At 53.8% G+C, this 22,101-nt stretch overlaps 1 protein-coding gene across 10 annotated transcripts in view; it reads left to right on the top strand.

Annotated features, from left to right (window-relative positions):
• The window catches only part of ARHGEF10L (Rho guanine nucleotide exchange factor 10 like), a 144,160-nt gene extending 122,377 nt beyond the window's left edge, over nt 1-21,783 (top strand). For 3 of the 10 annotated variants that reach the window (XM_042993796.1, XM_042993797.1, XM_042993798.1), the window contains 3 exons: nt 12,049-12,223; nt 19,172-19,294; nt 20,480-21,783. In XM_042993796.1, coding sequence (XP_042849730.1) covers nt 12,049-12,223; nt 19,172-19,294; nt 20,480-21,012 — 831 coding nt within the window. In that variant the 3' untranslated portion in view covers nt 21,013-21,783. The remainder of the gene's footprint in view (nt 1-12,048; nt 12,224-19,171; nt 19,295-20,479) is intronic. The other 7 variants (XM_042993800.1, XM_042993799.1, XM_042993801.1 and 4 more) reach the window with 4 other exon arrangements.
• Nucleotides 21,784-22,101: the final 318 nt, after the last annotated feature.

The raw sequence follows: 22,101 nt of genomic DNA on the forward strand, positions 1-22,101 counted from the left end.
TCTCCGTTTTCTCAGCTGTGACGCGTTGATAAGAATAAGACAGATAAAGAAAGGGACGGGAGTCGTCATGCCGATTGCCTTTAAACCACAGATGGTGCCTTACCCAGAGCAGCGGATCAGAGCGGGACCCCTGCGTCTCCGTTCCCGGCCCGGCCCCAGGCTGGTGGAGTGACCCCACACCATTGATTTCTCGAAGCCTCCGTGTCCTGCCTGTTAGATGGGGACGGCAGGGAGGGGCCCTCATCCCAGGTGGCTAGGGCGTTACGCGGAGGCAGGGTTGGCCAAGGGGCTGGCGAGTGCTCCGTGGGTGATCTCTGGAGGGGCCCATGACTGTGCCTGCCGGGCAGCCCGCCCTGGGGACCAAGCAGGGGGTGGGGAGGAGGGCCCCGCGTATGCCTCCATTCTGCTGGGTCGTTCGGTCAGAGATGTCTGGGGGTGAGTCCCGAGCTTGGAGTCCAGCTGCGCCCCTGCCCCTGCCCCTGCCCCGTGGGGTCACCTGTGCTCATGTTCCCCTTTCCGGGTGGTCCCTCTTCTCTCGTAAAGGTCTCTGCAAGGATGCAGTCCTACAGCACGGGAAGGGCCTGGCACACAGTAGGTGCCCACGGGCCGTAGCTGCGCCAGCCTTCTGCCATTTCCTCGGCAGCCCCCGGCCAGCCCCGACCACCCTAGCGCTCCTGCCTGGCCGCCTGGCACCTTCTCAGCTCTAATGACTTGGAGTGCTGAGCTGCTCACCCTGGCGATTTATAGAAACCAAGCACAGAAGCGGCACCTGGAGGCACATAAATTTTGTAGGATGGAGGCCGGGCTGTGTCAGCACTATTTGGAGCAGTGTCAGTCACCTGAAACCCTCTGTGTGCACCCCTGCCGCGGGGCGAGGGGAGGCGGGCCGCCGTGGGCCGGTGAGGCCACCTGGTTTCTTCCCAGCTCCCTGACCAGCTCCTCACGGAGGCCCGCCCTGCCCTCCCCGTGGAGCCTTCCGGGACCCCAAACGGCGGCCTCTCCTCCAGGCTCCGTTGACAGGTGTGCGAGGAGAGCCAGTTACCTGGACGGAGATGAGCTAGAAGCCTGGGCTCCGACCCGGGCCCTTCCCTCTGGCTGCCAGCTTTTTTCTTTTTTTTAAATAAATTTCCCCCTCCCCAAACTTTTTATTTATTTTTAACATTTTTAATGTTTATTTTTTATATTTGAGAGAGAGAGGCCGAAACAGAGCATGAGAAGGAAAGGGGCAGACACACACGCACACACACACGCACACACACACACACACACACAATATGAAGCAGGCTCCGGGCTCCGAGCTGTCAGCACAGAGCCCGACGCGGGGCTCGAACTCACGAACTGTGAGATCATGCCCTGGGTCGAAGTCGGTGCTTAACCACCTGAGCCACCCAGGCGTCGCCCCCTCCCCCCCCCAAACTTTTTATTTTTAAAATTTCAACAGTAAAGTTGAAAGAATAGTACAAAACCACGCAGATATTCTTTAGCTAGTTAACCAACCATTATCATTTTGCCATAATTCTTTCCGCACTTTATATGTATGCTCCCTTTTTTGGCTAAACCATTTAAAAGTCCGTTGCAGACATCATGAGGCTTAACCCCTCAAGAGCGAAGGGCGGCGTGGCTCTCCTGCGTAACTTCTACAGCGTTATCGTGCCCGGGAATTTAACATCAGCAGAGTGGCATTTCCCAGCTGTGCCCAAGTATCTTTCATAGCTTCTCTCCCGAACCCTCCAGCTGGGATTGAACCTTGCTTTTGTTTTTCAGGCCTTTTTAGTCTCCTTTTAATCTAGAATAATCTCTCTGCCTTATTTATTTATTTATTTATTTATTTGGTCTCCATGATCCTGACTTTTTTGAGAAATCCAAGCCAGGGTCTCATAAAACATTCACAAGCAGGAATTGCTTGGTGTTCCCCCAGATGGGCTTGGGGTGTTCGGCCAGATCCTGCGTGGGGAAGCTGTGCACTTCTCGCTGTGTCACACGAGGGGGCAGGACACGCAGGCTGGCCCATCCTCATCCTCTGTCACTCGGTGAAGGCGGGTCCTTCAGGTGTCCCCATCCTAAAGGGACTGGTTTCCCTGTGTAATTAATTCCTTGGTCACCTGCAGGTGATTCTTCCGGAACGTGTGAACATCCTGTTCCTCAGCAAACTTTCATCCTGAACTTTCATTATTTAAAGCGGGGTTTCCTTACCCGGACTCAGCCCTCCCCCCTTCCTGTACCACCTCTACATGTTTATAGATTCTTTTTTATGTTGATTTAACTGTCAAAGTTTTTATTTATTTTGAGAGAGAACGTGCGCGAGCATAAGCACGGGACGGGCAGAGAGAGAGAGAGAGAGAGAGAGAGAATGCCGAGGCTCCCCGATGTCAGCACAGAGCCGGATGCAGGATTTGATCTCATGAACCTTGAGATCGTGACCTGAGCTGAGATCAAGAGTCGGATGCCTGACCGACTGAGCCGCCCACGTGCCCCTAGATTCTTTTTTAAACCCAGTGTACTGTAATCCAAGACCATCATTATTATTTTTAATACTCAAATTGTCTCCGATGTGGCCACCAGGAGCTGTTTGTGTTGGCTCCTGGGTCCTTTGGGCACCTTCTTCGTCGTTCGTTGGGCACCTCCTTGCTTTTCTGCATCGGGACTTTTAAGCTCCCCTGTTACCTCCCCTGCCCTGATCGGCCATTTCTCTGGGGTGCCTAGGCTGGTTCCCTTTTGTGGGGAACGGTGTCTGGAAATCGAGACCTGGTGCACCCTCCACTGCTGGGGGTCATTGCTCCAGACCCTTTTCGGTGCACAGGGCCAGGGTTCATACGGACAGCTCCAATTCAGATCCCAGATGACGGACCTCCACCCCCCAACATCAGTGAGCTTCAGCCACACCACAGTTTCCGGATCGCTCTGCCTGTCCCACCACCCACACCAAGCCTACTGGGTAAAGTTCAGGATTTCTTTGCAGATCTTTTTGTCCTTAAGGACCTGGGGTGTATGGTCAGAGTGCTGAGTTCCCAAGCCACTGGAATGGATTCTTTTCTATGTGGCTGTGACCATGTTGCAAGAAAACTTAATTTCCCCAAACAGGTGGCAGGCTGGTATAGTCTGAGGGCCACTGTTTGCAGACCACTGGTCCAAAATTATCGTCCCAACAGAGCAGTTCCTGGTTCAGGATAAGCAGCTGGCAGATCGCCATGCCTGGACCATGGGGGTCAAGTGGGCAGGAAGCACAGAGCCTCCCAGAGCTCAGAGGCAGGGGCATGGCTGTGCTGGTGGCAGCTGGGCAGGGGGCCTTCTTCAAAGACCAGGGGGATAGAGTCCTCTTAGAGAGAGGGTGCCCCCACCCCAACTCCTGGGCTCCAAGACCAGCTAGGGATAGAGGAGGGGTCCAGAGGTGACAAGTGGGATGCCAGCACCGAGCCCAACGGGCAGCAAGGGCCGGGCCTCCCTGCCACCTGCCCCCACCCAGGGGTAGTGGGACCCATGCTGCGGGATGCCACCTAGTCCTCCTGTGTGCCCAGGAGGCTCGGCCAGGACTCCCAGGACTTGGCTCCATGGCGGGCTCCTGGAGTGGGGAGGGGTCTCAGGGAGCCTGGAGATCACCGAGGGGTGAGGGGCTGGGCCTCCGTGTTGTTGGTCATACATCCTGCCCTTTCCCCCACCCGCCCGACCGCTGGGCTTTGCGGGTTGGCGCAGGCCTTGTGTAAAGTCGTTCGGGCCTGGGGGCAGACTTGTCACGCCTCTGGAGAAATGAGCCTGGATTTCCACTGCTGACTTCTCTCTTAATTGGATTCCGACAACAGCATGTGGGGCTGAGTGGCTGCAGACTCAGGTATGGCTTTCCACAGCCCTAGGCCTCTCGGTTCCAGCGCAGCCTGGCTTTCTGGGAGGCAGGAAACGCTTCTGGCCCTTTCTTAGGAGCTGGGCAGGAGCCCTGCTGCACACAGGGGCGAGCATGCCCACGCTTTCCTGTGCAGCACGCGTGCGTGTGTGCGCTCGTGTGCAGATGGGTGCGTGCTGTTTTTGGAAAAAAGACTGCAGCCAGAGCCTGTTGGGGGCCCTTCCCACCCCGCTGCCCCGTCTGTCCGTCTGTCTGCTCGTTGGTGGTGGGCACTGTGGGCAGTCGGGTCCAGCCTCAGCGGCTTGGCTGTGATGGGGGTCGTCGGTGAGTCCTCGGCTGGCCCTTCCCAGCAAGGCCCCTCGGGAAGTGTCCTGTTGAATCTGGTGTTGTGCCCGGGGCTGGGCCTTCTGGAACATTGTCTGTTCAGGACAGCAGGCTGCTCGGGGTTTCTCTGAAGGAGAAAAGGAGTACTGAAAGCCAGCACTTGGGGGTGAGGGCCAGAGGGATCAAAGATCCTCCTCTCCCCTTGCACGGCGTGGACTGGGCCTGGCTCTGAAATTTCTACTGCCTCTTCAGCTTCTGCTCTCCGGGTGCCCCCAGTCAGGGGCGAGCTGTGCCATAGAACCGTGCCCCTCGAGGGCGGCCTGGCACACGGGGAAAGGAGGATGATGCTCTGCCTCTCTCCTCCCCTAACCTGGGGCCCTGGAGTTTCCTGTACCCACCCCCCCAACTTGTTAGGCCACCCTCAGCCCTGTGCAGAGCTCAGCTGCCGGGGACTGGCTCGGAAAAGCAATTTTGTTGGCCTTCTCACAGGCTTGCCCTCCCTGGCTTGGCTCCCCTCCACCATTAGCGTCCTTATCTCAACGGGGAAAACGCTTGAAGGTCTTGGTGATCGGAGCCGGGTGGAGTCGGGGCTGCGGCCAGAGAAACCGAGCAGTGTTAGCGCCACGTTCACTGGCGAAGCAAACGTCCTTCGGGGCTAAACCTGACCCTGTCACTTCCCAGCCTAGCCCCTCCCGCACCTAACTGGATGGCGGTGGCCCCGGGGTGATCCGGCGCCTGCCCACCTCTCCCCTCCATCTAACCACGGGCTGCACCCTGACACGCACACTCATTCCTGAGGGGCCTCCCCGCTCCCCACCCCGGCCCTGCTCCCTGGGACAAAATGCACCTGTTCTGTTTCTAATCGCCAGGAACACCCCTCCGGCTCCAATCTGTCTGCTCTGCGATTTCTTTTTCCTTTTCTTGAATTCCAACCCAAAGTCAGAGTTAGAGGCCTTCAACATAGTAAGTGCCTGACATCCCATAACTGTTTTTATTCCGTAAGTTTCAGGAGCACAGCTTTATAGTTTGGCACTGTGCACACTACAAAGTCGCCTCACCCTCCGTCACCATACGGTTGACCTCTCACACACTTTGCCCATCCCCGACCCCCCTTTCCCTCTGGTAACCGCTCATCTGTTCTCAGCATCTGTGAGTTTGGTTTTGTTTCATTTCATTTGTTTCGGTGTTGGTTTTTCAGATTCCACATATGAGTGGAATTCTGCAGGATGGCTTTCCCTGTCTGACTTATCTCACTTAACATAATACCTTCTAGGTCCATCCATGTCGCAAATGGCATATTTCATTCTTTTGATGGCTGAGTAGTAAATAGTCCATTGTGTAAACACACCACATCTTCTTTATCCGTTCATCTCCCGATGGACACTTAAGGCTGTTACCATGTTCTTGGCTATTGTAAATACAACTTTAGTGAGCATAGTGAGCATAGTATCTTTTTGAATTAGTGTTTTTGTATTCTTTGGATAAATACCCAGAAGTAGGTCATGCGATATTTTTATTCTTAATTTTTCAAGGAAGCTCCATCCTGTTTTCTGCGGTGGTGACACCAGTGCGCATTCCCACCAACAGTGCATGAGGGCTCTTTTGTCTGAACATCCTCACCAACACTGTTGTTCCTTGTGTTTTTTGCTGGGGGCCATTCTGACGGGTGTGAGGTGGGGCCTCATTGTGGTTTTGATTTGCGTTTCCCTGATAATTGGTGACCTTGAGAATCTTCTCATGTGTCTGTTGGCCATCTGTAAGTCTTCTTTGGAGACTTGCCTATTCAGGTTCTCTGCCATTTTTAAATCGGGTTGTTTGGGGCTTTTGTTGTTGAGTTGTATGGGTTCTATTTATTCAGGTTTACTTCTAGGCTCTCAGTTCTGTCCCATTGACCTGGGTCTGTTTTTGTACCGATGCAAAAACAATACTGTTTTGAGTATTATAGCTTTGTAGTGTACTTTGAAATCAGAGAGTATGATACCTCCAGTTTTACGTCTCTTTCTCAGGATTGCTTTGGCTATTGGGGGTCTTTTGTGGTTCCATGCAAATTTGAGAATTTTCTGTTGTAGTCCTGTGAAGTACGCATTGGAATTTGGATACGGATTGCGTTGAATCTGTAGATTGCTTTGGGTAGTATGGACATTAAACATTTCTTGAAAGCTTATTTAGACAGAGAGGCGGTGGGGGAGGGACAGAGAGAGAGGGAGAGAGAATTCCAAGCAGGCTCCGTGCTGCCAATGCAGAGCCCGATGTGGGGCTTGAACCCACAAACCATGAGATCATGACCTGAGCTGAAACCAGGAGTCGGATGCTTAACTGACCGAGCCACCCAGGCACCCTGGAATGGACATTTTTATAATATTAATTCTTCCCATCCATGAGCATGGAGTATCTTTCCATTTATTCGTGTCTTCTTCAGTTTATTTAATTAACGTCTTAGAGTTTTCAATGTACGGGTCTTTCCCCTCCTTGGCTAAATTTATCCCTAGGTATTTTATTCTTTTTGGTAACAATTGGAAATGGGGTTGTTGTCCTGTCTTCTCTTTCTGATGAGCTGTGATTAGTGTACAGAAATGCCACAGATGTCTGTATATTGATTTTTTATTCTTGCAGCTTTACTAGATTCATTATTAGGTGTAATGGGTTTTGGGTGGAGTCTTTAAGGTTTTCTACATACAATATCGTGTCATCTGCAAATAGTGACAGTTTTAACTTCTTCCTTTCTGATTTGGATGCCATTTATTTCTTTTCTTGCCTCATCGCTGTGGCTAGGATTTCTAGTACTAAGTCGAATAACAGTGGTGAGAGTGGACATCCTTCTCTTGTTCCTGCTCTTAGAGGAAAAGCTTTTAGCTTTTCTCCATTGAGGATGCTATCAGCTGTAGGACTGTCCCATATACGGCCTTTGTTAAAGGTTGAGGTACATTCCCTTGTACCCACCTTGTTTTGAGAGTTTTTCAACATCATAAATGGATGTTGCATTTTGCCAAATGCTTCTGCATCTATTGAGATGATCATATGATTTTGACCTTTCATTTTGCTAATGTGCTGTATCACATGAATTGATTGGCAGATGTTGAACATCCTTGTATGCCTGGAGTAAATTCTACTTGGTCATGGTGTATGGCTCTTTTAATGTACTGTCGGATTCAGCTTGCTAATATTTTGTTGAGGATTTTTGCATCTACGTTCATCAAGGACATTGGCCTGTAATTTTCTTTTTTTGTGTGGTGTCCATGTCTGGTTTTGGTATCAGGGGTGAAGCTGGCCTTGTAAAATATGTTTGGATGCTTTCTTCCCTTTAAGTGTTTGGAGGAATTTGGGAAAGGTAGGTATTAAGTCTTCTTTGAATGTTGGTAGAACTCATCAGGGAAGCCTCCTGGTCCTGGACTTTTGTTTGTTGGGAGGTTTTTGATTGCTGTTAAAATCTCTTTTCTAGTGGGGCACCTGGGTGGCTCAGTTGGTGAGGCAACCAACTTCGGCTCAGATGATGATCTCGTGGTTCGTGTGTTCGAGCCCCGCGTCGGGCTCTGTGCTGACAGCTCAGAGCCTGGAGTCTGCTCCCCACCTCTCTCTGCCCCTCCCCTGCTCATGCTCTGTGTCTCTCTTTCTCAAAAATAAATAAACATTAAAAAAATTGAAAAAAAAACATAGGGGTACATGTGCCCCTATGCATCAGCACTCCTGTATCCCTTGGGTAAATTCCTAGCAGTGCTATTGCTTGCTCGTAGGGTAGTTCCATTTTTAATTTTTTGAGGAACCTCCACACTGTTTTCCAGAGTGGCTGCACCAGTGTGCATTCCCACCAACTGTGCAAGAGGGTTCCCCTTTCTCCACATCCTCGCCAGCATCTGTAGTTTCCTGATTTGTTCATTTTAGCCACTCTGACTGGTGTGAGGTGGTATCTCAGTGTGGCTCTGGTTTATATTTCCCTGATGATAAGCGATGTTGAGCATCGTTTCATGTGTCTGTTGGCCATCTGGGTGTCTTCTTTGGAAAAGTGTTCTAGGTATTCTTTAAAATTTCCTCTTTGATTTCTTTTTTGACCTGTTGATTGTTCAGTAGCATAGTTTTTTGGTCTTCCTAACTTGTGGTTTTTCTCATTTTCTTCTTATAATTAATTTGTGGTTTCATACCACTGTGGCTAGAAAAGATGCTTGATAAAATGTCAATTTTCTTGAATCTACTGAGACTTCTTTTGTGCCCAGCATGTGATCTACCCTGGACAATGTTCCCTGTGCCCTTGCGAAGAAGAATGTGTATTCTGCTGCTTTGGGGCGAAAAGTTCTCTATATACCTGTTAAGTCCATCTGGTCTAATGTGTCATTTAAGGCCGATGTTTCCTTATTGATTTTTTGGTTTTGTTTGGATGATCTGTCCACTGAGGAAAGTGGAGTAGTAAAGTCTCTGACTATTATTGGGTTGCTGTCAATTTCTCCATTTAGGTCCGTTAAGATTTGCTTTCTATATTTTGATGCTCCTTGTTGGATGCATATATATTAATAAAAATTACATCTCCTTTGGGATTGACCTCTTTATCATTTGTGTAGTGCCCCTCTTTGTCGTCTATTACAGGCTTGGTTTGCAACTCTACTTTGTGTAAGTATTGCTACCCCAGCTTTCTTTTCATTCCCCTGTGCACGGAATATCTTTTTCCATCCTTTTGCTCTCAGTCTGTGTGTGTCCTTACTTCAAAGTGAGTCCTTCGTAGGGAGTGTAGAGATGGGTCTTGCTGTGTATCCATTCAGCCGCTCTCTGGCTTTTGATTGGAGCTTTCAGTCCATTTACATTTGAAGTAATTATTGATAAGTGTATACTTACTGCCATTTTGTTAATTGTGTTCTGGCTGTTTTTGTAGTTCCCGTTCTGTCCCTTTCTTCTTTTGCTCTCTTCCCTTGTGGTTTGATGGTTTTCTCCTGTTATGTTTAGGTTCCTTTCTCATTTTCTTTTGGGTATTTACTATAAGTTTTTCCTTGTGCTTACCTTGAGGTTCATGTAAAATCTCCTATGGCAATAGCAGTCTGTTTTAAGTTGATAACAATGTAATTTTAAACAGATTCTAAAGCTTTACCTTTTTACTCCCCACCCTTGATGTTTTATGTTTGATGACACATTTTATATTTTTTTGTTTTATGCTTTTCCCTCAGTGAATTATTGTGATTTTAGTTAATTTTAGTACTTCCATCTTTTCATCTTTAAAAAAAAATTTTCAAACACTTTTACTTATTTTTGAGAGACAGAGACAGAGCGTGAGCAAGGGAGGGGCTGAGAGAGGGAGACACAGAATCGGAAGCAGGCTCCAGGCTCTGAGCTGTCAGCCCAGAGCCTGCTGCGGGGCTCGAACTCACGGACCACGAGATCGTGACCTGAGCCGAAGTTGGACGCTTAACCAACTGAGCCACTCAGGCGGCCCTACATTTTTTCATCTTTATGCTTGCTGTATAAGTGATTGGCTCATTACCTTTGCTGTACATTCACCTATTCCAGTGAGATTTTTACTTTTGTATGTTTTCTTATTATCGATTAGTGCCATTTCTTTTAAGCTTAAAGGAGTCCCTTTAGCAGTATTTGTAGAACTGGTTTGGTAGTGAAGAACTCCTTTAGCATTTGCTTATCTGAAAAGCTCTTAATGCCTCCTTCAATTCTGAATGGTAACCTTGTTGGGTTAGAGAATTCTTGGTTGGGAGATTTTTCCTTTCAGCACTTTAAATGTGTCAGGCCGCTCGTTTCTGACCTGGAAAGTTTCTGTTGAGAAATCTACTGATAGCCTTGTGGGGTTTTCCTTGTACTTGACAAGTTTTTCCTTTGCTGCTTTCAGGATTCTTCCTTTAACTTTTACCATCTTAATTACAGTGTATCTTGGTGTGGTTCTCTTCGAGTTCATGTGGTTTAGAACTCTCCGGGTTTCTTGGATCCAGATGTCTGATTCCCTCCCCAGGTTAGGGGAGTTTTCAGTCATTATTTCTTTTTTTCTGGCTCTTTCCCTCTCCCTTTGCCTTCTGGGATCCCCATAATGTGAATGTCATTCCACTTGATGTTGTCCCAAAGGTTGCTTCAGGTGTCTTCACTTTACTTAATTCTTTTTTCCTTTTGCTGCTCTGCCTGGGTGTTTTTCATTGCTTTATTTTCCAGCTTGCTGATTTGTTGTATTTCATCCAGTCTGCTGTTGGACCCCTCTCGTGTATTTTTCAGTTCAGTTATAATTTCCGTTTGGTATTTTCTTTTATTTTTCTCTCTCTGTGTTGAAGTTCTCCCTGTATTCATCCATCCTTCTCCTGAATTTAGGGAGCATCTTTATGACCATCACTTTGAACTCTTTATCAAGTAGATTGCTTATCTCTGTTTCATTTAGTTCTTTCTTTAAGGTTTTGTCTTTTTTTTTTTTTTTTAATTTGGAACATATTCCTCTGTCTCTTCATTTTGCCTTACTCTGTGTTTTTCTGTATGTATTTAGGTAAATCACTGACCTCTCCCAGTCTCAAATGAATGGCCTTACGTAGGGGAGGATGTATGGGATCCAGAAGTGGAAACTTCTTGGTCTCCAGAGCCAGGTGCTCAAGGGCTGTCCCCTCTGTGGGCTGTGTGTGCCCTCCTGTTGTGGTGGGACTGTGGCTGCGACACATTGGTAGGTGGGGCTGGCTCCTGGCCTGGCTGTGGGCATGTCCACGTCTACTGGGGCACATTGGTGGACAAGATTCTCAGTGGAGTACACCCACTGGCGCACGTAGGTTACAGGGAGAATTCCAAAATGGCGCCCACCAGTACCATTGTTAGTAAGATAGACTGAGATGGACAAAAGGGCTCCTACCAGCATCTCAGTGCATCGGCAGAGCCCCTGCTGTTTTCTGCCACTCTGGCAGACCTTCTAAGGTTTGTAGTAAATGGATCTTCTTTATCAGTGGTGTATGCTTTTCTCAAATTGGCGTTTTCAACTGGTTTCCAGGTTGAGTGAGTGTGTGCAAGCCCCTTAGGAGCAAGTTTCCTGTTCCTTCCGGTTTTCTAGAGTCTCTGAATATAATCCCCATTGATTTGCAAAGCCTGGTGTTTGGGGGGCTCATCTCTCCTGTGCAGGGTCCAAGGGTTGAGGTGCCTGATGTAGAGCTTGAATTCCTCATTCCTCAGGGAAGTTCTCTACCTTTGATATCCCTCTTGATTGTGACCTGCCACGGCTGGGTTTTTCCCTCTGGTGCGTCGGTGTCTCTGCCTCTCATCTGGTCTCGACACCATCCTTTTATATTTCTTGTGGAGGCTCAGTTCATTCAGTTTCCAGGTTCCTTTCAGAGGGAATTATTCCACGCGTATGTGTAGATAATTGTGTCCGTGGGAGGAGGTGAGGTCAGGATCTTGCTGCTTCACCATTTTGAACCCCACTCCCTGCTGTTTCTCGTCAGTTTTTGGACATTATGTGTTGCATCCCCACAGATGCAAAGATTTGGATGCAGAGATGTAAAGGATTAGGATTTGACTCACACGACCCACCTCCCTTCCCCGATTGTTCCGTTTGTTTCCTTTGTAACTCTAGATAATATTCATCAGGTGCCACTTCCTCTTGTGTCGCCTTTTGGCCCTGACTTTCCCTTGTGTCACAGGGGCACGCTAGAGCTTGGTCTGTTATCCCTTTCCTAGTTCCTTGTTCATTGATGTCATGTGGGTAGCTTGAGACGGCCCATGTTGGAAATATTTACACCATGGGAATCGGCAGACAGGGCAAACCAGGATTCTCCACCAGTAGTTAAACACTTTCCAGCACACTACTCGCTGCTAGGCTTCTGAGGGTCCCTTCTAGCCCTGAGTCTGGTTCAGGCAGAGGCTGGGTTAGCTAGCTTGGCCTCCCGAGGCTCGGCTGGCAGGCCCAGCCCAGCCCCAACACCCTTCTCTCTGTGCCGCAGCAAAGCTTCGAGGCGCATCAGGACGAGGCCGTGAGTGTGACGCACATGGTGAAGGCGGGTAGCGGCGTCTGGATGGCCTTCTCCTCTGGTTCCTCCATCCGCCTCTTCCACACTGAGACACTGGAGCATCTGCAGGAGATCAACATCGCCACCAGGACCACCTTCCTCCTGCCGGGTGAGGCTGCTGTTGGGCATCGCGCCCTGCTGTCCTGGGCCTGTGCGGGGAACATGCTGGAATCCGTGCAGCATCTTCCATGGCCAGGCGGAGGTGCCTCCTGGTCAGCCCATGTTGTTAACCCTCACAGGAGTGTTTGGCCGGCCTCAAAAACTGGGCCTTCGAGAGGGGAGACAGCAGGGTCGGGATTCGAACTCAGGGCATCGTTCCAAAACCTCTCTTGCTGTCGTCGCTCTTCCCTCTCACCCCTCGTGGGAAATGAGGCTCCAAATTCAGCAGACTTCCAGATCAGGAAGCTGCCAAAAAGCCATACTGGGTGGGAACCCGGGCCCGTCTACACCTGCCGCCCCTCAGGTTGACCAGACACCCAGTTCTGCCTCCCATCACGTTCGGAACATGAGGCGAGGGGCAAGAGAGAAGGCTGACAGGGGTCTATCTCTTTAGAGGTTTTTCTAAGAAAGGCAGCTGTCTCTCTTAGTTTGCTGGTTGGGCTTTGGGGGCAGGGGGAGGGCGAAGGGCTTGGACGTCATCCCCTTGGGGCCCTGCTTCCTCCTGCAGAGCTACTGGTGATGCTCAGTGGAGAGGAGTAAGGTTGGAGCTCACCTAATACCCTGCTCCTCCCACATCTGCCTCTGTGGAATCGGCTCCAGGCAGCGCCCTTACCGTCTGCTGTCCAAGGTGCTGCCCAGACCCTGCAGGCCGTGCCGGAGGGAACCAGGGCAGACACCTGCTCAGGGCCCGTTCCTACCCCCGGGCTGGCTTTAGAGCTTGGCCCAGCCCCCAGGAGACAAATAGACTGGTCTGGGAGGCTGTAGAGGCTCCATCCTGTCCAAACTGGGCTAGGTTTGGCAGCTGGGAGAGCCGAGGGGCCCTGGGGCCAGGGACACGGGCCCGGCATGGCAGGTGGGGAGCTAATTGTTACAAGGACTCAGCAGATGGGCCGTGTGGAGGCCAGAAGTGGCTGTGTGCTGAGCTGAGGGACTGATCTCCCCGTCCTGTGAGGCTGGGCCAAGGACAAGCACGTTAGCCAAAACCTAAGGGGCCGCGTGGGGGCCTCTGTTTTACCACAGAGGCCTGGTCCCTGACTCCAGCCAGGGGACCCAGAGATCACGCCCAGAGATCCTGCTTCCTCCCGGCCAGGCACAACAATGGTCCCTGAGTCTGGCCTGGTGGCGACGGGGTGGCGGTTGCTTGCTCCACGTTGGGCAGTGGCAGTAGCCTGCCACAAGCCCTGCAGTGAGCTGGGTTCCGAGCGTTTTACGTACAGGGTCGCGTTTCACCGTAACCCCATGAAGGGGCTTGTCCGTGGTCACGCGGCAGGCCAGAGGCAGGGCCGGGAGTCTGTGGGAGAGTCCCACGGTGCATAACGGGGAAGACATGGTTTCAGAGGTGGCCAGAGCCCTGGCTCGGCCACCGTGGGGCTTGGGCAGGTCTCTCTGCCTGCTGGTCTGTGGTCCGTCTGTGGGACTAGACAGAGGGCTTCCTGGCTCCGGATAAATGCCTTCAGGCATGGGAAGACACCTTGCTCGGGCTTGGAGCATGGTAGGTGTGTGAGGAGAATAAATAGGGCCATAATACACTTCCCAGGGTGTGCTGTGTGGGCCCTGTGGGACCTGGGGTATGGCTCTTTTCCTGTTCTTCCCTCCTTCCCTCCCTCCTTCATCCCTGATTTCCCTTCCTTCTTCCCTTCCTTCCTTCCTTCCTTCCTTCCTTCCTTCCTCCCTTTCCTTCCTCCCTCCCCTTCCTTCCCTCCTTCTTCAGTTTCATTGCATTTCACAGTATTTAGCCATTATACAAGGTAAATCTATTTCACCTATGATAGAACCTTCTCTATATCACAAAAATATTTCCACATTTATGCTGATAGCTAAATTACTTCAAGTTAGTGGAACAAGAAAATAAGTGGGCCTTTTAAATCTCCTCAGCTTCATCTGGGGGCAGAGGAGGGGAGAGAAAGAATCATCCCGTCAGGCCGTCCGAGGCGGGACTGGCGGACAGGCCCGGATGCAGGTAGACAGCCGCAGCCCCCTCGGGCACAACTGTGGCTTTACCACGTGAGCTCAAAATGCATCTGCACACCCACTGGCTCACTTGTTCTCTGCAGTTACCCTTTGAAGAAGGAAGGGCGTTCGCTATCTTATGATTATGTCAGGGCCAGGTAAATGGAGGCCCCAGAGCCTAAATGATTTCCTGGAAGGTCACACGCCCAGGAGGCCGGAGCCAGGCCCCTCACTGCAGCCTCTCCGAGACTTACTGGGCAGCGTCCCCATTCCCAGGCCTCAGTTGCCCCATCTATACACGGAGGGGCCGAGATCTGAGTTGGAGCCTGGCCGTGGGGCACAGGGCAGACCAGAGCTGGAGTCAGGCTGGCTCTGCTGCCGTCCAGCCCCGTGACCTGGGGTGGGTGGGGAACCCCTGGGATCCCCGGTCCCTGCCTCCCAGGGAGGTTGGGCCTTGCCTGAGGCAGGGCAGGGACAGCACCCCATAGTCTCTGGCTGGAGTGAGTCCTGGTCCACGGCAGCGTCATTCACTGGCATCACCTTTGTTCTCATCTTCGTGGCCATCCCTGCCCCTCGCCGTACCCGCCCTGTGGGCTGCACATCTCCCAGGGTGCCTCCCTGCTCGGTCCCCACTCTCCAGCCCATATCCTTCCGGCTGCACCTGCTACGTCCGGCAGACAGAAGCCACCTCTCGCTGGCCAGACCTCCCTGGGGCTGGGCCCTGGGACATCTGGGCAGTGGGGGAGGCTTAGTTTCCCCAGGGGTTAGTGCCCTGGGCCTCCTCTGCTAGGCCGTTCCTAGTCAGCGACACCGTGGAGCCTGGGGCTGGGGCCAGGACCCCCCAAACCCCAGAAGAGCCGGGCCGGAGCTGCCCCAGGGAGAGGGCGGCTTCAGACCCGTTTCACACTGTGCCCCTGGCGGAAGAACAACAGAGCAGGATTCGTAAATTCTTTATTAGAAATATTTTTAAAAGGCTTTTAAGTATTTTTTTTCTTCCTCCACACCACCAAATGAAATAATTGCATAATTAGTAATAAATTTGTTCCTCCTCTAAGTGTGGACTTTTTTAAGGGCGTGTTAAAAATTTATCACGCTTCCTTCCCCCGACCCCTTTCTTCCTCTCATGTACCCGGCTGGTATTAATGCATTTTTTGAACCTAAACTCCCCCCCTCCTCCTAACTAGACAGGTCATTAATAAAATGTTCTCCAAGAGCCTGAGCCTTTTAAAGTTGTATATCTCCAGATAGATGGCTTGGGTGAGTCGAACACTGCTGCATTAAGTCTCTGTGATAAAATATTTATCCACCATTAGAATTTTTTTTTTTTTTCCTTTCGGACTGTTTGTGAAGTGTCTTGATCTTTTCCTCGAGGCAGACGGGGAGGAGGAAGGGCCCTAGAATGAGGTCTGCAGATGAAGTCATTTCTCAATGCTGGTGGTACTTCTTTGGGTTTCCTGCTGCCCTCCTCTCGTCGGCTGGGTCTCAGCTGTCCAGTGGGGGCCGGGAGGATGCGGGGGCATTGGGGAGCCGTCTCTTGCTGGGCTCACGGCCCCAGGGTTCCCTGGAACAGGAGGTGAGGCAGCAAGATGAAAAATTTGCCACTGCTCGCTCTCTGGGCTTAATTATTTTTGTGGGTTTATGGCTCTGATGGAGCTGATCTTGAGCCACGAGTCTAGGTCCTTTTAATAATCACAGACGTTATCCTAATGGCCTCCTTTTATTGATTGTACACTCTGGGCTAAGAGCTGCACCCAACTGTGTGTGTGTATTATACAGACACACGTGTATTTCCAATAATCATAAAACTGAGCGAGGCAGGTTTATAATACTCACTGATAGAGAAGGGAAAGAAAATGACTTGTCAGTTCGCACGCCCCGCGCGTGACACCCACACCCGTGTCCTTTTTCGCTATTCTGCTCTCGCTCGTTCATTTGTTCACGAGCCGAGGGCGCTTGAGCCGCGAGCTGGGGAATCAACTCAACTCTGAGTGTGCAGATGAGCTGCTGCCCTCACGAGGCTTCCATCTGCGAAAGCAAGCGGCGAGAGAGAGAGAGAGAGAGAGAGAGAGATGGGGCGATGGAGACCCTGACCAGGGCCGAGCGGGGGCCAGGTGGTGAGGAGGGGCTGGGAGCACCCGCCGCCGGCCGGGAGCCCGTCCTCCTGGTTGGCGTCTGCGCGTTTTGAGCTGACGTGGGCGTGGGCAGGAGCCCCAGCTTTGCACACACCCAGACCCGTTTGTGAAACGGCCCTTGTTGTCCAGACACGGGCCTGGCTCTTCTTCCCGGGGTGTGCGTTCCCGCATTGAATCAGCACCGCGAGTGGGACTCAGTTCGCGTCGCGTGGCCAGGCCCACCACGTGCGTCCGCGTATCCGGGAGGCAGCGTGGCCTTCCACCCCAGGCCCGCCCTCCCGTCGGAGTCCCAGGCACTGCCAGGCGCCCGGCTGCTCGAGACCAAACACCTCGGAGTTGCCCTCGACGCCTGTCCGCTCTCCCAACCCGCTCTAGTCTGCCAGAGGGTTGCCATTCGACTTCGGACCGGATCTCGAACGTGCTGGCTTCTTGTCGTCCTCCAGGCCACCACGGCGTCTCGCCACCACATCTCTGCCTGGCTGGTCTGCTTGCTCCCTCCCTGCCCTCCACCACACTGAGGCCAAAGCGCTCGCTCCTCCAAGCCAGGCCACCCACGCCTCTCCTCAGACCTTCTAGTAGCTTCCAGAATGTAGCTTCAGAATGAACAGTCACCGCTCTTACCCTGGCCTACCCACTCTCTGCTTGTCTTGAGCTCCACCCCCCCGCCCCCGATCCCCGAGCTGCGCTGGCTGTAGTCTGATCCTGCCACCCTCTTATTCTTGCCACGGGGCCTTTGCATATGCTGTGCCCCAGGCCTTAGCTCGGGGCTCGGGGTGGCTGCCTCCTCCTTGTCCTTCGAAAGTCACGTCCCCACGCCTGCTTCCCTATCCTTCCAGAAGCTCAGGAACCTTCCTGCCCACTCTCTCCCTGCCCCATGCTCCCATCTGAATCCTCTGCCTGGTATTTATGTTCCTGGTTTATGTCTTCACTTCCTCTTTCCGCTCTCTAGACTGTGCTAATACGGTAGCCGCTATGACGATGAAAACCGGATGAAATGAAAAATCCAGTGCCTTAATCCCACCAGCTACATAGCCCGTGTCCACGAGCCACCTGTGGCTAGTGGCTGCCGCATCGAACAGCGTGATCCATAACATTTGCATCATCACAGAAAGTCCTAGAGTGTTTGCTCCTCAAGAGCAGAACTTTGCGTGTGTGGCTCCCACTGTGCCTCCAGCACTGAGTGCAGAGTCCTGCGCGTAGTAGGTGCTTGGGGTGTCCCGGAGTGCCGAGTGAGTGGGTCAGTGATGGTAGAGTCCATTGTGTTAGACGGTGCCGCGTGAACCCCGACAGGGTAACCCTGGGGAGCCACCCCGTTCGGCTCGGAGGCTGTTTGCCGTGCACAGGAAGCTCGTACCCTTACCCGCGTGGAACCGCAGTAATGTGCTCAAGAGCGGAGAGGCAACAGACGCACAGACTGCAACCAGCAGACCTGAGCCCTGCCCCTGCCCCGCACTCACCGGCTGGGTGACCTCGTTGGGCCTTCCTGTCCTCATCTGGAAAACGGGCATAACATCCGTGTCTCACACGTGTCCCAGGCCGCTGCAAGGCTTACGTCCGACCAGACCGGGTTTCTGTGTGCTTTAGAAACTCCAGAGTGCGGTCCCTGGACCAGCACGCACCAGTGGCACCCGGGTACTTGCCAGAAATGCAGTTGGGGGCCTCCTGGCCCTGCTGTTGGTGCTGAGACACGCCCAGGCCGCGAACCGGCGCTCCGAGCGTCATTTCACACACCGCGTGGCATTGTTATCACCATGGCACATGGCATGAGTTCGAATTTCCTTTTAGGGAAGAGCTGGCCCCTCTAGGGGGGGCAGGAGGAATCGGGCAAGAAGCAAGACGGCCCTTTAGGAAGGCAGGGGGGCGTCGGTGCCGCCTGTCCCTCGTGCCCTTTTCCGGCGACCGTCGTCGTCAACAGGGCAACAGCAGTAGGGCCCGAAGGCACCTTTCTGTATGTGCCGTGTGCCGGGCACTGAGTTAGGTGATTTCCGCTCAGTCGTTGACTCGTTTCATCCTCAGGACGAGGCTGTGGAATATCGTCATTGTCCCCTCTTGCGGGTGAGGGAGCCACGGCACAGAGGGGTTTAGGGACCGGCCTGGGTCACGTAGCTGGGAAGGGGCAGAGCCCGGGTTTGAGCCCAGCGCCTGGCCTTGGAGACCCCACTCTGGGCCGCTGTGGGGCGTGGCTCATGCTGCGCTTCCTGCCTGTAAAGGGCAGAGGGACCCCCGCACTGTCCCTGCCACCGCATTCTTGATGAAACGAAGAGACGGCACTAGGGGGACGGTCAAGCGCTAATCTGGACCGCCATCAGTAACGTGCTGGTTCCTGGCACATCGGGCCAGGGGCTGCCAGGTGCGCTGTGCCTTCTCCCGGGGAAGGGCCTGCGTGGGCGGAAGGACAGGCCTGGGCTGGAGACCGAGGGACTGCGGCAGACTGCCGACTCGCCTCGCTTCTGCGTCCACGCCGGCTCCCTTCCCAGGCATCCCATGTGCGCCAACATCGGCGTCGCCCTCAAACCCTGTCTTTGCTCCCCACCTGGCCACGGAGGGCCCCCACGGGCCAGCTCCGTGGCCAGTGGCTCAACCCCCTTGCCTCCTCGGACAGTCCCACTTTCCCCGGGTGGAAACAGGCTGGGTAGAGGGGCACTCAGCTGGGGAATCCAGCCAGGTCAGCCTCCCAAGCCCATGTCCTGACCACAGCCCCATCCAGCTTCCTGCCGGTCTCACAGGAGGAGCCGTTTCCTCACCTCGAAGCCCCCAGAACCCACTGCCGTCCCCGGGGGAGGCTGTGCGGCTCACGCTGGCTTCTCTCTCCACAGGCCAAAAGCACCTGTGTGTCACCAGCCTCCTGATCTGCCAGGGTCTGCTCTGGGTGGGCACCGACCAGGGTGTTATCGTCCTGCTGCCTGTGCCTCGGCTGGAAGGCATCCCCAAGATCACAGGTGAGGCTCTGGGAGCCCGTCTGGGCAGGGCCTGGGACAGTCAGCTGCAGGTGGCCGGGGAGGGCGTGTCTCGTGCCCAGGTGTTTAGGCATCATTCTCCAATGTCCTCTGTCACCACAGGTGGCGCTGTGGCACGGCGGAATTACGTCCTCCCCTCCCCCTCTGTCTCCCACCTGCTTTCTGAGTTAGTCTCAGTTTCCTAATCCGGCCAGTGGGCACAATAGCGTGTCTTGGTCCAGTGGCTTCAGGATTCGTGGGGACCCCTGAATAGTGGCCGGGCCCCTTCCTGCTCCCTCCCCATAGAAGCTTCAACATGTCCAGGCTCCAGAGACCGAAATAACTGAGGGCCTCTGGGGATGGGGTCCGTGTGCAAATGTGTTCCTGTGGAGCAGCGGGAGGTCTGCCGGGACCTGTGGCACCGAGGCCAGGAGAACAAGGGCGGGGTCAGGGAGGACCCCAGAGCCCCGGGCCCCTCTTGGCCTCCGAGAGTCATGGCAGAGCGGTCTCCAGGTCTCCAGCTGCTGCCGGAGGGCTGAGGTGGGGAGGGGGAGGGGGGAAGCCCTGAGGGTAGACCAGCCCAGCCGGATCTTGAGCCGCCCTCCCTGCTAAGGAAGAGTCTCTTCCTAAATACAAGATCTCCTGTTTCCATCACAGAGGTCATTTTGCTCCCCCCCCCCCCCCCCCCGTGTCAGTCCTTGGGTTTGCCAGGACGTATCGGGCAGAGACCCTGCCCCCCAGCGCTGACAGTCTGGTGGAGGCAGCTGAGGTCTGGGGTGGCGGGTGCTATGCCGGCAGGTGTTCCGGGCCCGCGGGGCACAGAGACGCAGGCGCTCAGCGATCTGTGGGTGGGTGTAGAAGGAGGTGCTGCGGAGGGGCTCGAGCTGGGCTTTAGGGGATGGGGCGGAGCGGCAGGTGGGTGGGGAAGGTTCTCTGGGCAGAGCCAACGGCTCGGAGACGTGTGGCTGGCGCTTTCACACTGATGCCCCCCCCCCAAGTGGTTGATAACGTCGCCGCTGTCCCCTGTCCCGCTCCTCCACAGAAAATAGCCCTAGGCTGTGGGACAGCCCCTCCCCCGGAGGCTCCACCATCCACCAAAACACCACCCAGAACGTTCTCCAAGAGAGGTCTGGGTGCCTCCTCTAAAGCTGGGCCTCTGGGCCCCTTCTCCCTGCCCCACTCTTGCAGGGAAAGGCATGGTGTCGCTCAACGGTCACTGCGGGCCTGTGGCCTTCCTGGCCGTGGCTACCAGCATCTTGGCCCCCGACATCCTGCGGAGCGACCAGGAGGAGGCCGAAGGGCCGCGGGCGGAGGAGGACAAGCCTGATGGGCAGGCTCACGAGCCCCCGCCCGCGAGCCGCGTGGGCCGAGAGCTGACCCGCAAGAAGGGCATCCTCCTTCAGTACCGCCTGCGCTCCACGGCCCACCTCCCGGGCCCGCTGCTGTCCGTGCGGGAGCCCGCGCCCGCCGACGGCTCGGCCCTGGAGCACAGTGAGGAGGACGGCTCCATCTACGAGATGGCCGATGACCCGGATGTCTGGGTGCGCAGCCGGCCCTGCGCCCGGGACGCCCACCGCAAGGAGATCTGCTCAGTGGCCATCATCTCCGGGGGGCAAGGCTACCGCAACTTCGGCAGCGCCTCGGGCGGCAGCGGGAGGCCAGCCCCGTGCGGGGAGACGGACAGCGCCCTCCTCATCTGGCAGGTGCCCTTGACGCTATAGCCCCCACCGGGGGCGCGCAGCCGCGGGCGTGGTGACCGACAGTCATGCGGGGTCCTCCCGGGAGCACTGCTCGCCTTCCAGGGACCGTGGGGATGGGCCTGGGTCTCCCGGAACTACCTTGGCCGAGCAGAGGAGAGCCTCTTCCTTTTGAAAAAAAAAAAAGAAAGAAAGAAAGAAAGAAAGAAAAAAAGAAAGGAAAGAAAGAAAGAAAGAAAAAAAAAAGAAAGGAAAGAAAGAAAGAAAAAGAAAATATTTCAGAGTTTTGGGGGAGGGGTTTGGGTGCAGGGAGAGGATACCTCTGGAGGAAATGGCCTTCTTTTTAAAAGCAAAAAACAAACACAAAACCTCACAACTGCCTGGCAAGCCCAGCACCTCTTGTCCGGGCCGAGCGGGGCTCAGAGACGGCCACGCGCCTCTCCTGGACGGGCGTGTGCGTGTGCGTGTATGAGAGCGTGTGGGCTGGTGTGTGAATATATATAAATACGTATATATGGTGTATATTATGTGTATAAATGAAGTCTGTACATATTGGAGCTCTGGGAGATGCTGGAATAAAAGGCAAGAAGAACGTGAGTGCTTGCACTGACTTTTTGTTTTTTGAGGTGCGACGGAGGCACGAGGGCAGGAGGTAGGGCTGTTCCGGAACCGGGGGGGCCCCGCCGTGGCACAGGCCCTAGAGTGAGCCGTCCGGTGCACTCGCCATTGGCCACGTGTCGCTTTTTATTCGTGTAATTAATTAACATGAAATGAAATCACAGGTCCTGAGTCCCATAGCCACGTTTCTTGGAGAAGCGCCACGGGGTGGGGCGTCTTGGAGAAGCGTCTTGGAGAGCCCCACGATTTCCATCATCCCGGAAAGTTCTCTTTTGCTCGAGAAGGGGCTCTTGGGAGCTTCTTTCCTGAATAGTTTCTTTTTAAAGTTTATTTATTTATTTTGAGCGAGAGCGAGCGAGCAGGGGGAAGGGCGGGGGGGGGGGGTGCAGAGGATCTGATGTGGGTTCCGTGCTGACGGCAGAGAGCCCGACGCGGGGCTCAAACTCACGAACCGCGAGATCGTGACCTGAGCTGAAGTCAGACGCTTAAGCGGCT

This window comes from Panthera tigris, chromosome C1 (assembly GCF_018350195.1).
Source record: "Panthera tigris isolate Pti1 chromosome C1, P.tigris_Pti1_mat1.1, whole genome shotgun sequence".
Taxonomy (NCBI): Eukaryota; Metazoa; Chordata; class Mammalia; order Carnivora; family Felidae; genus Panthera; species Panthera tigris.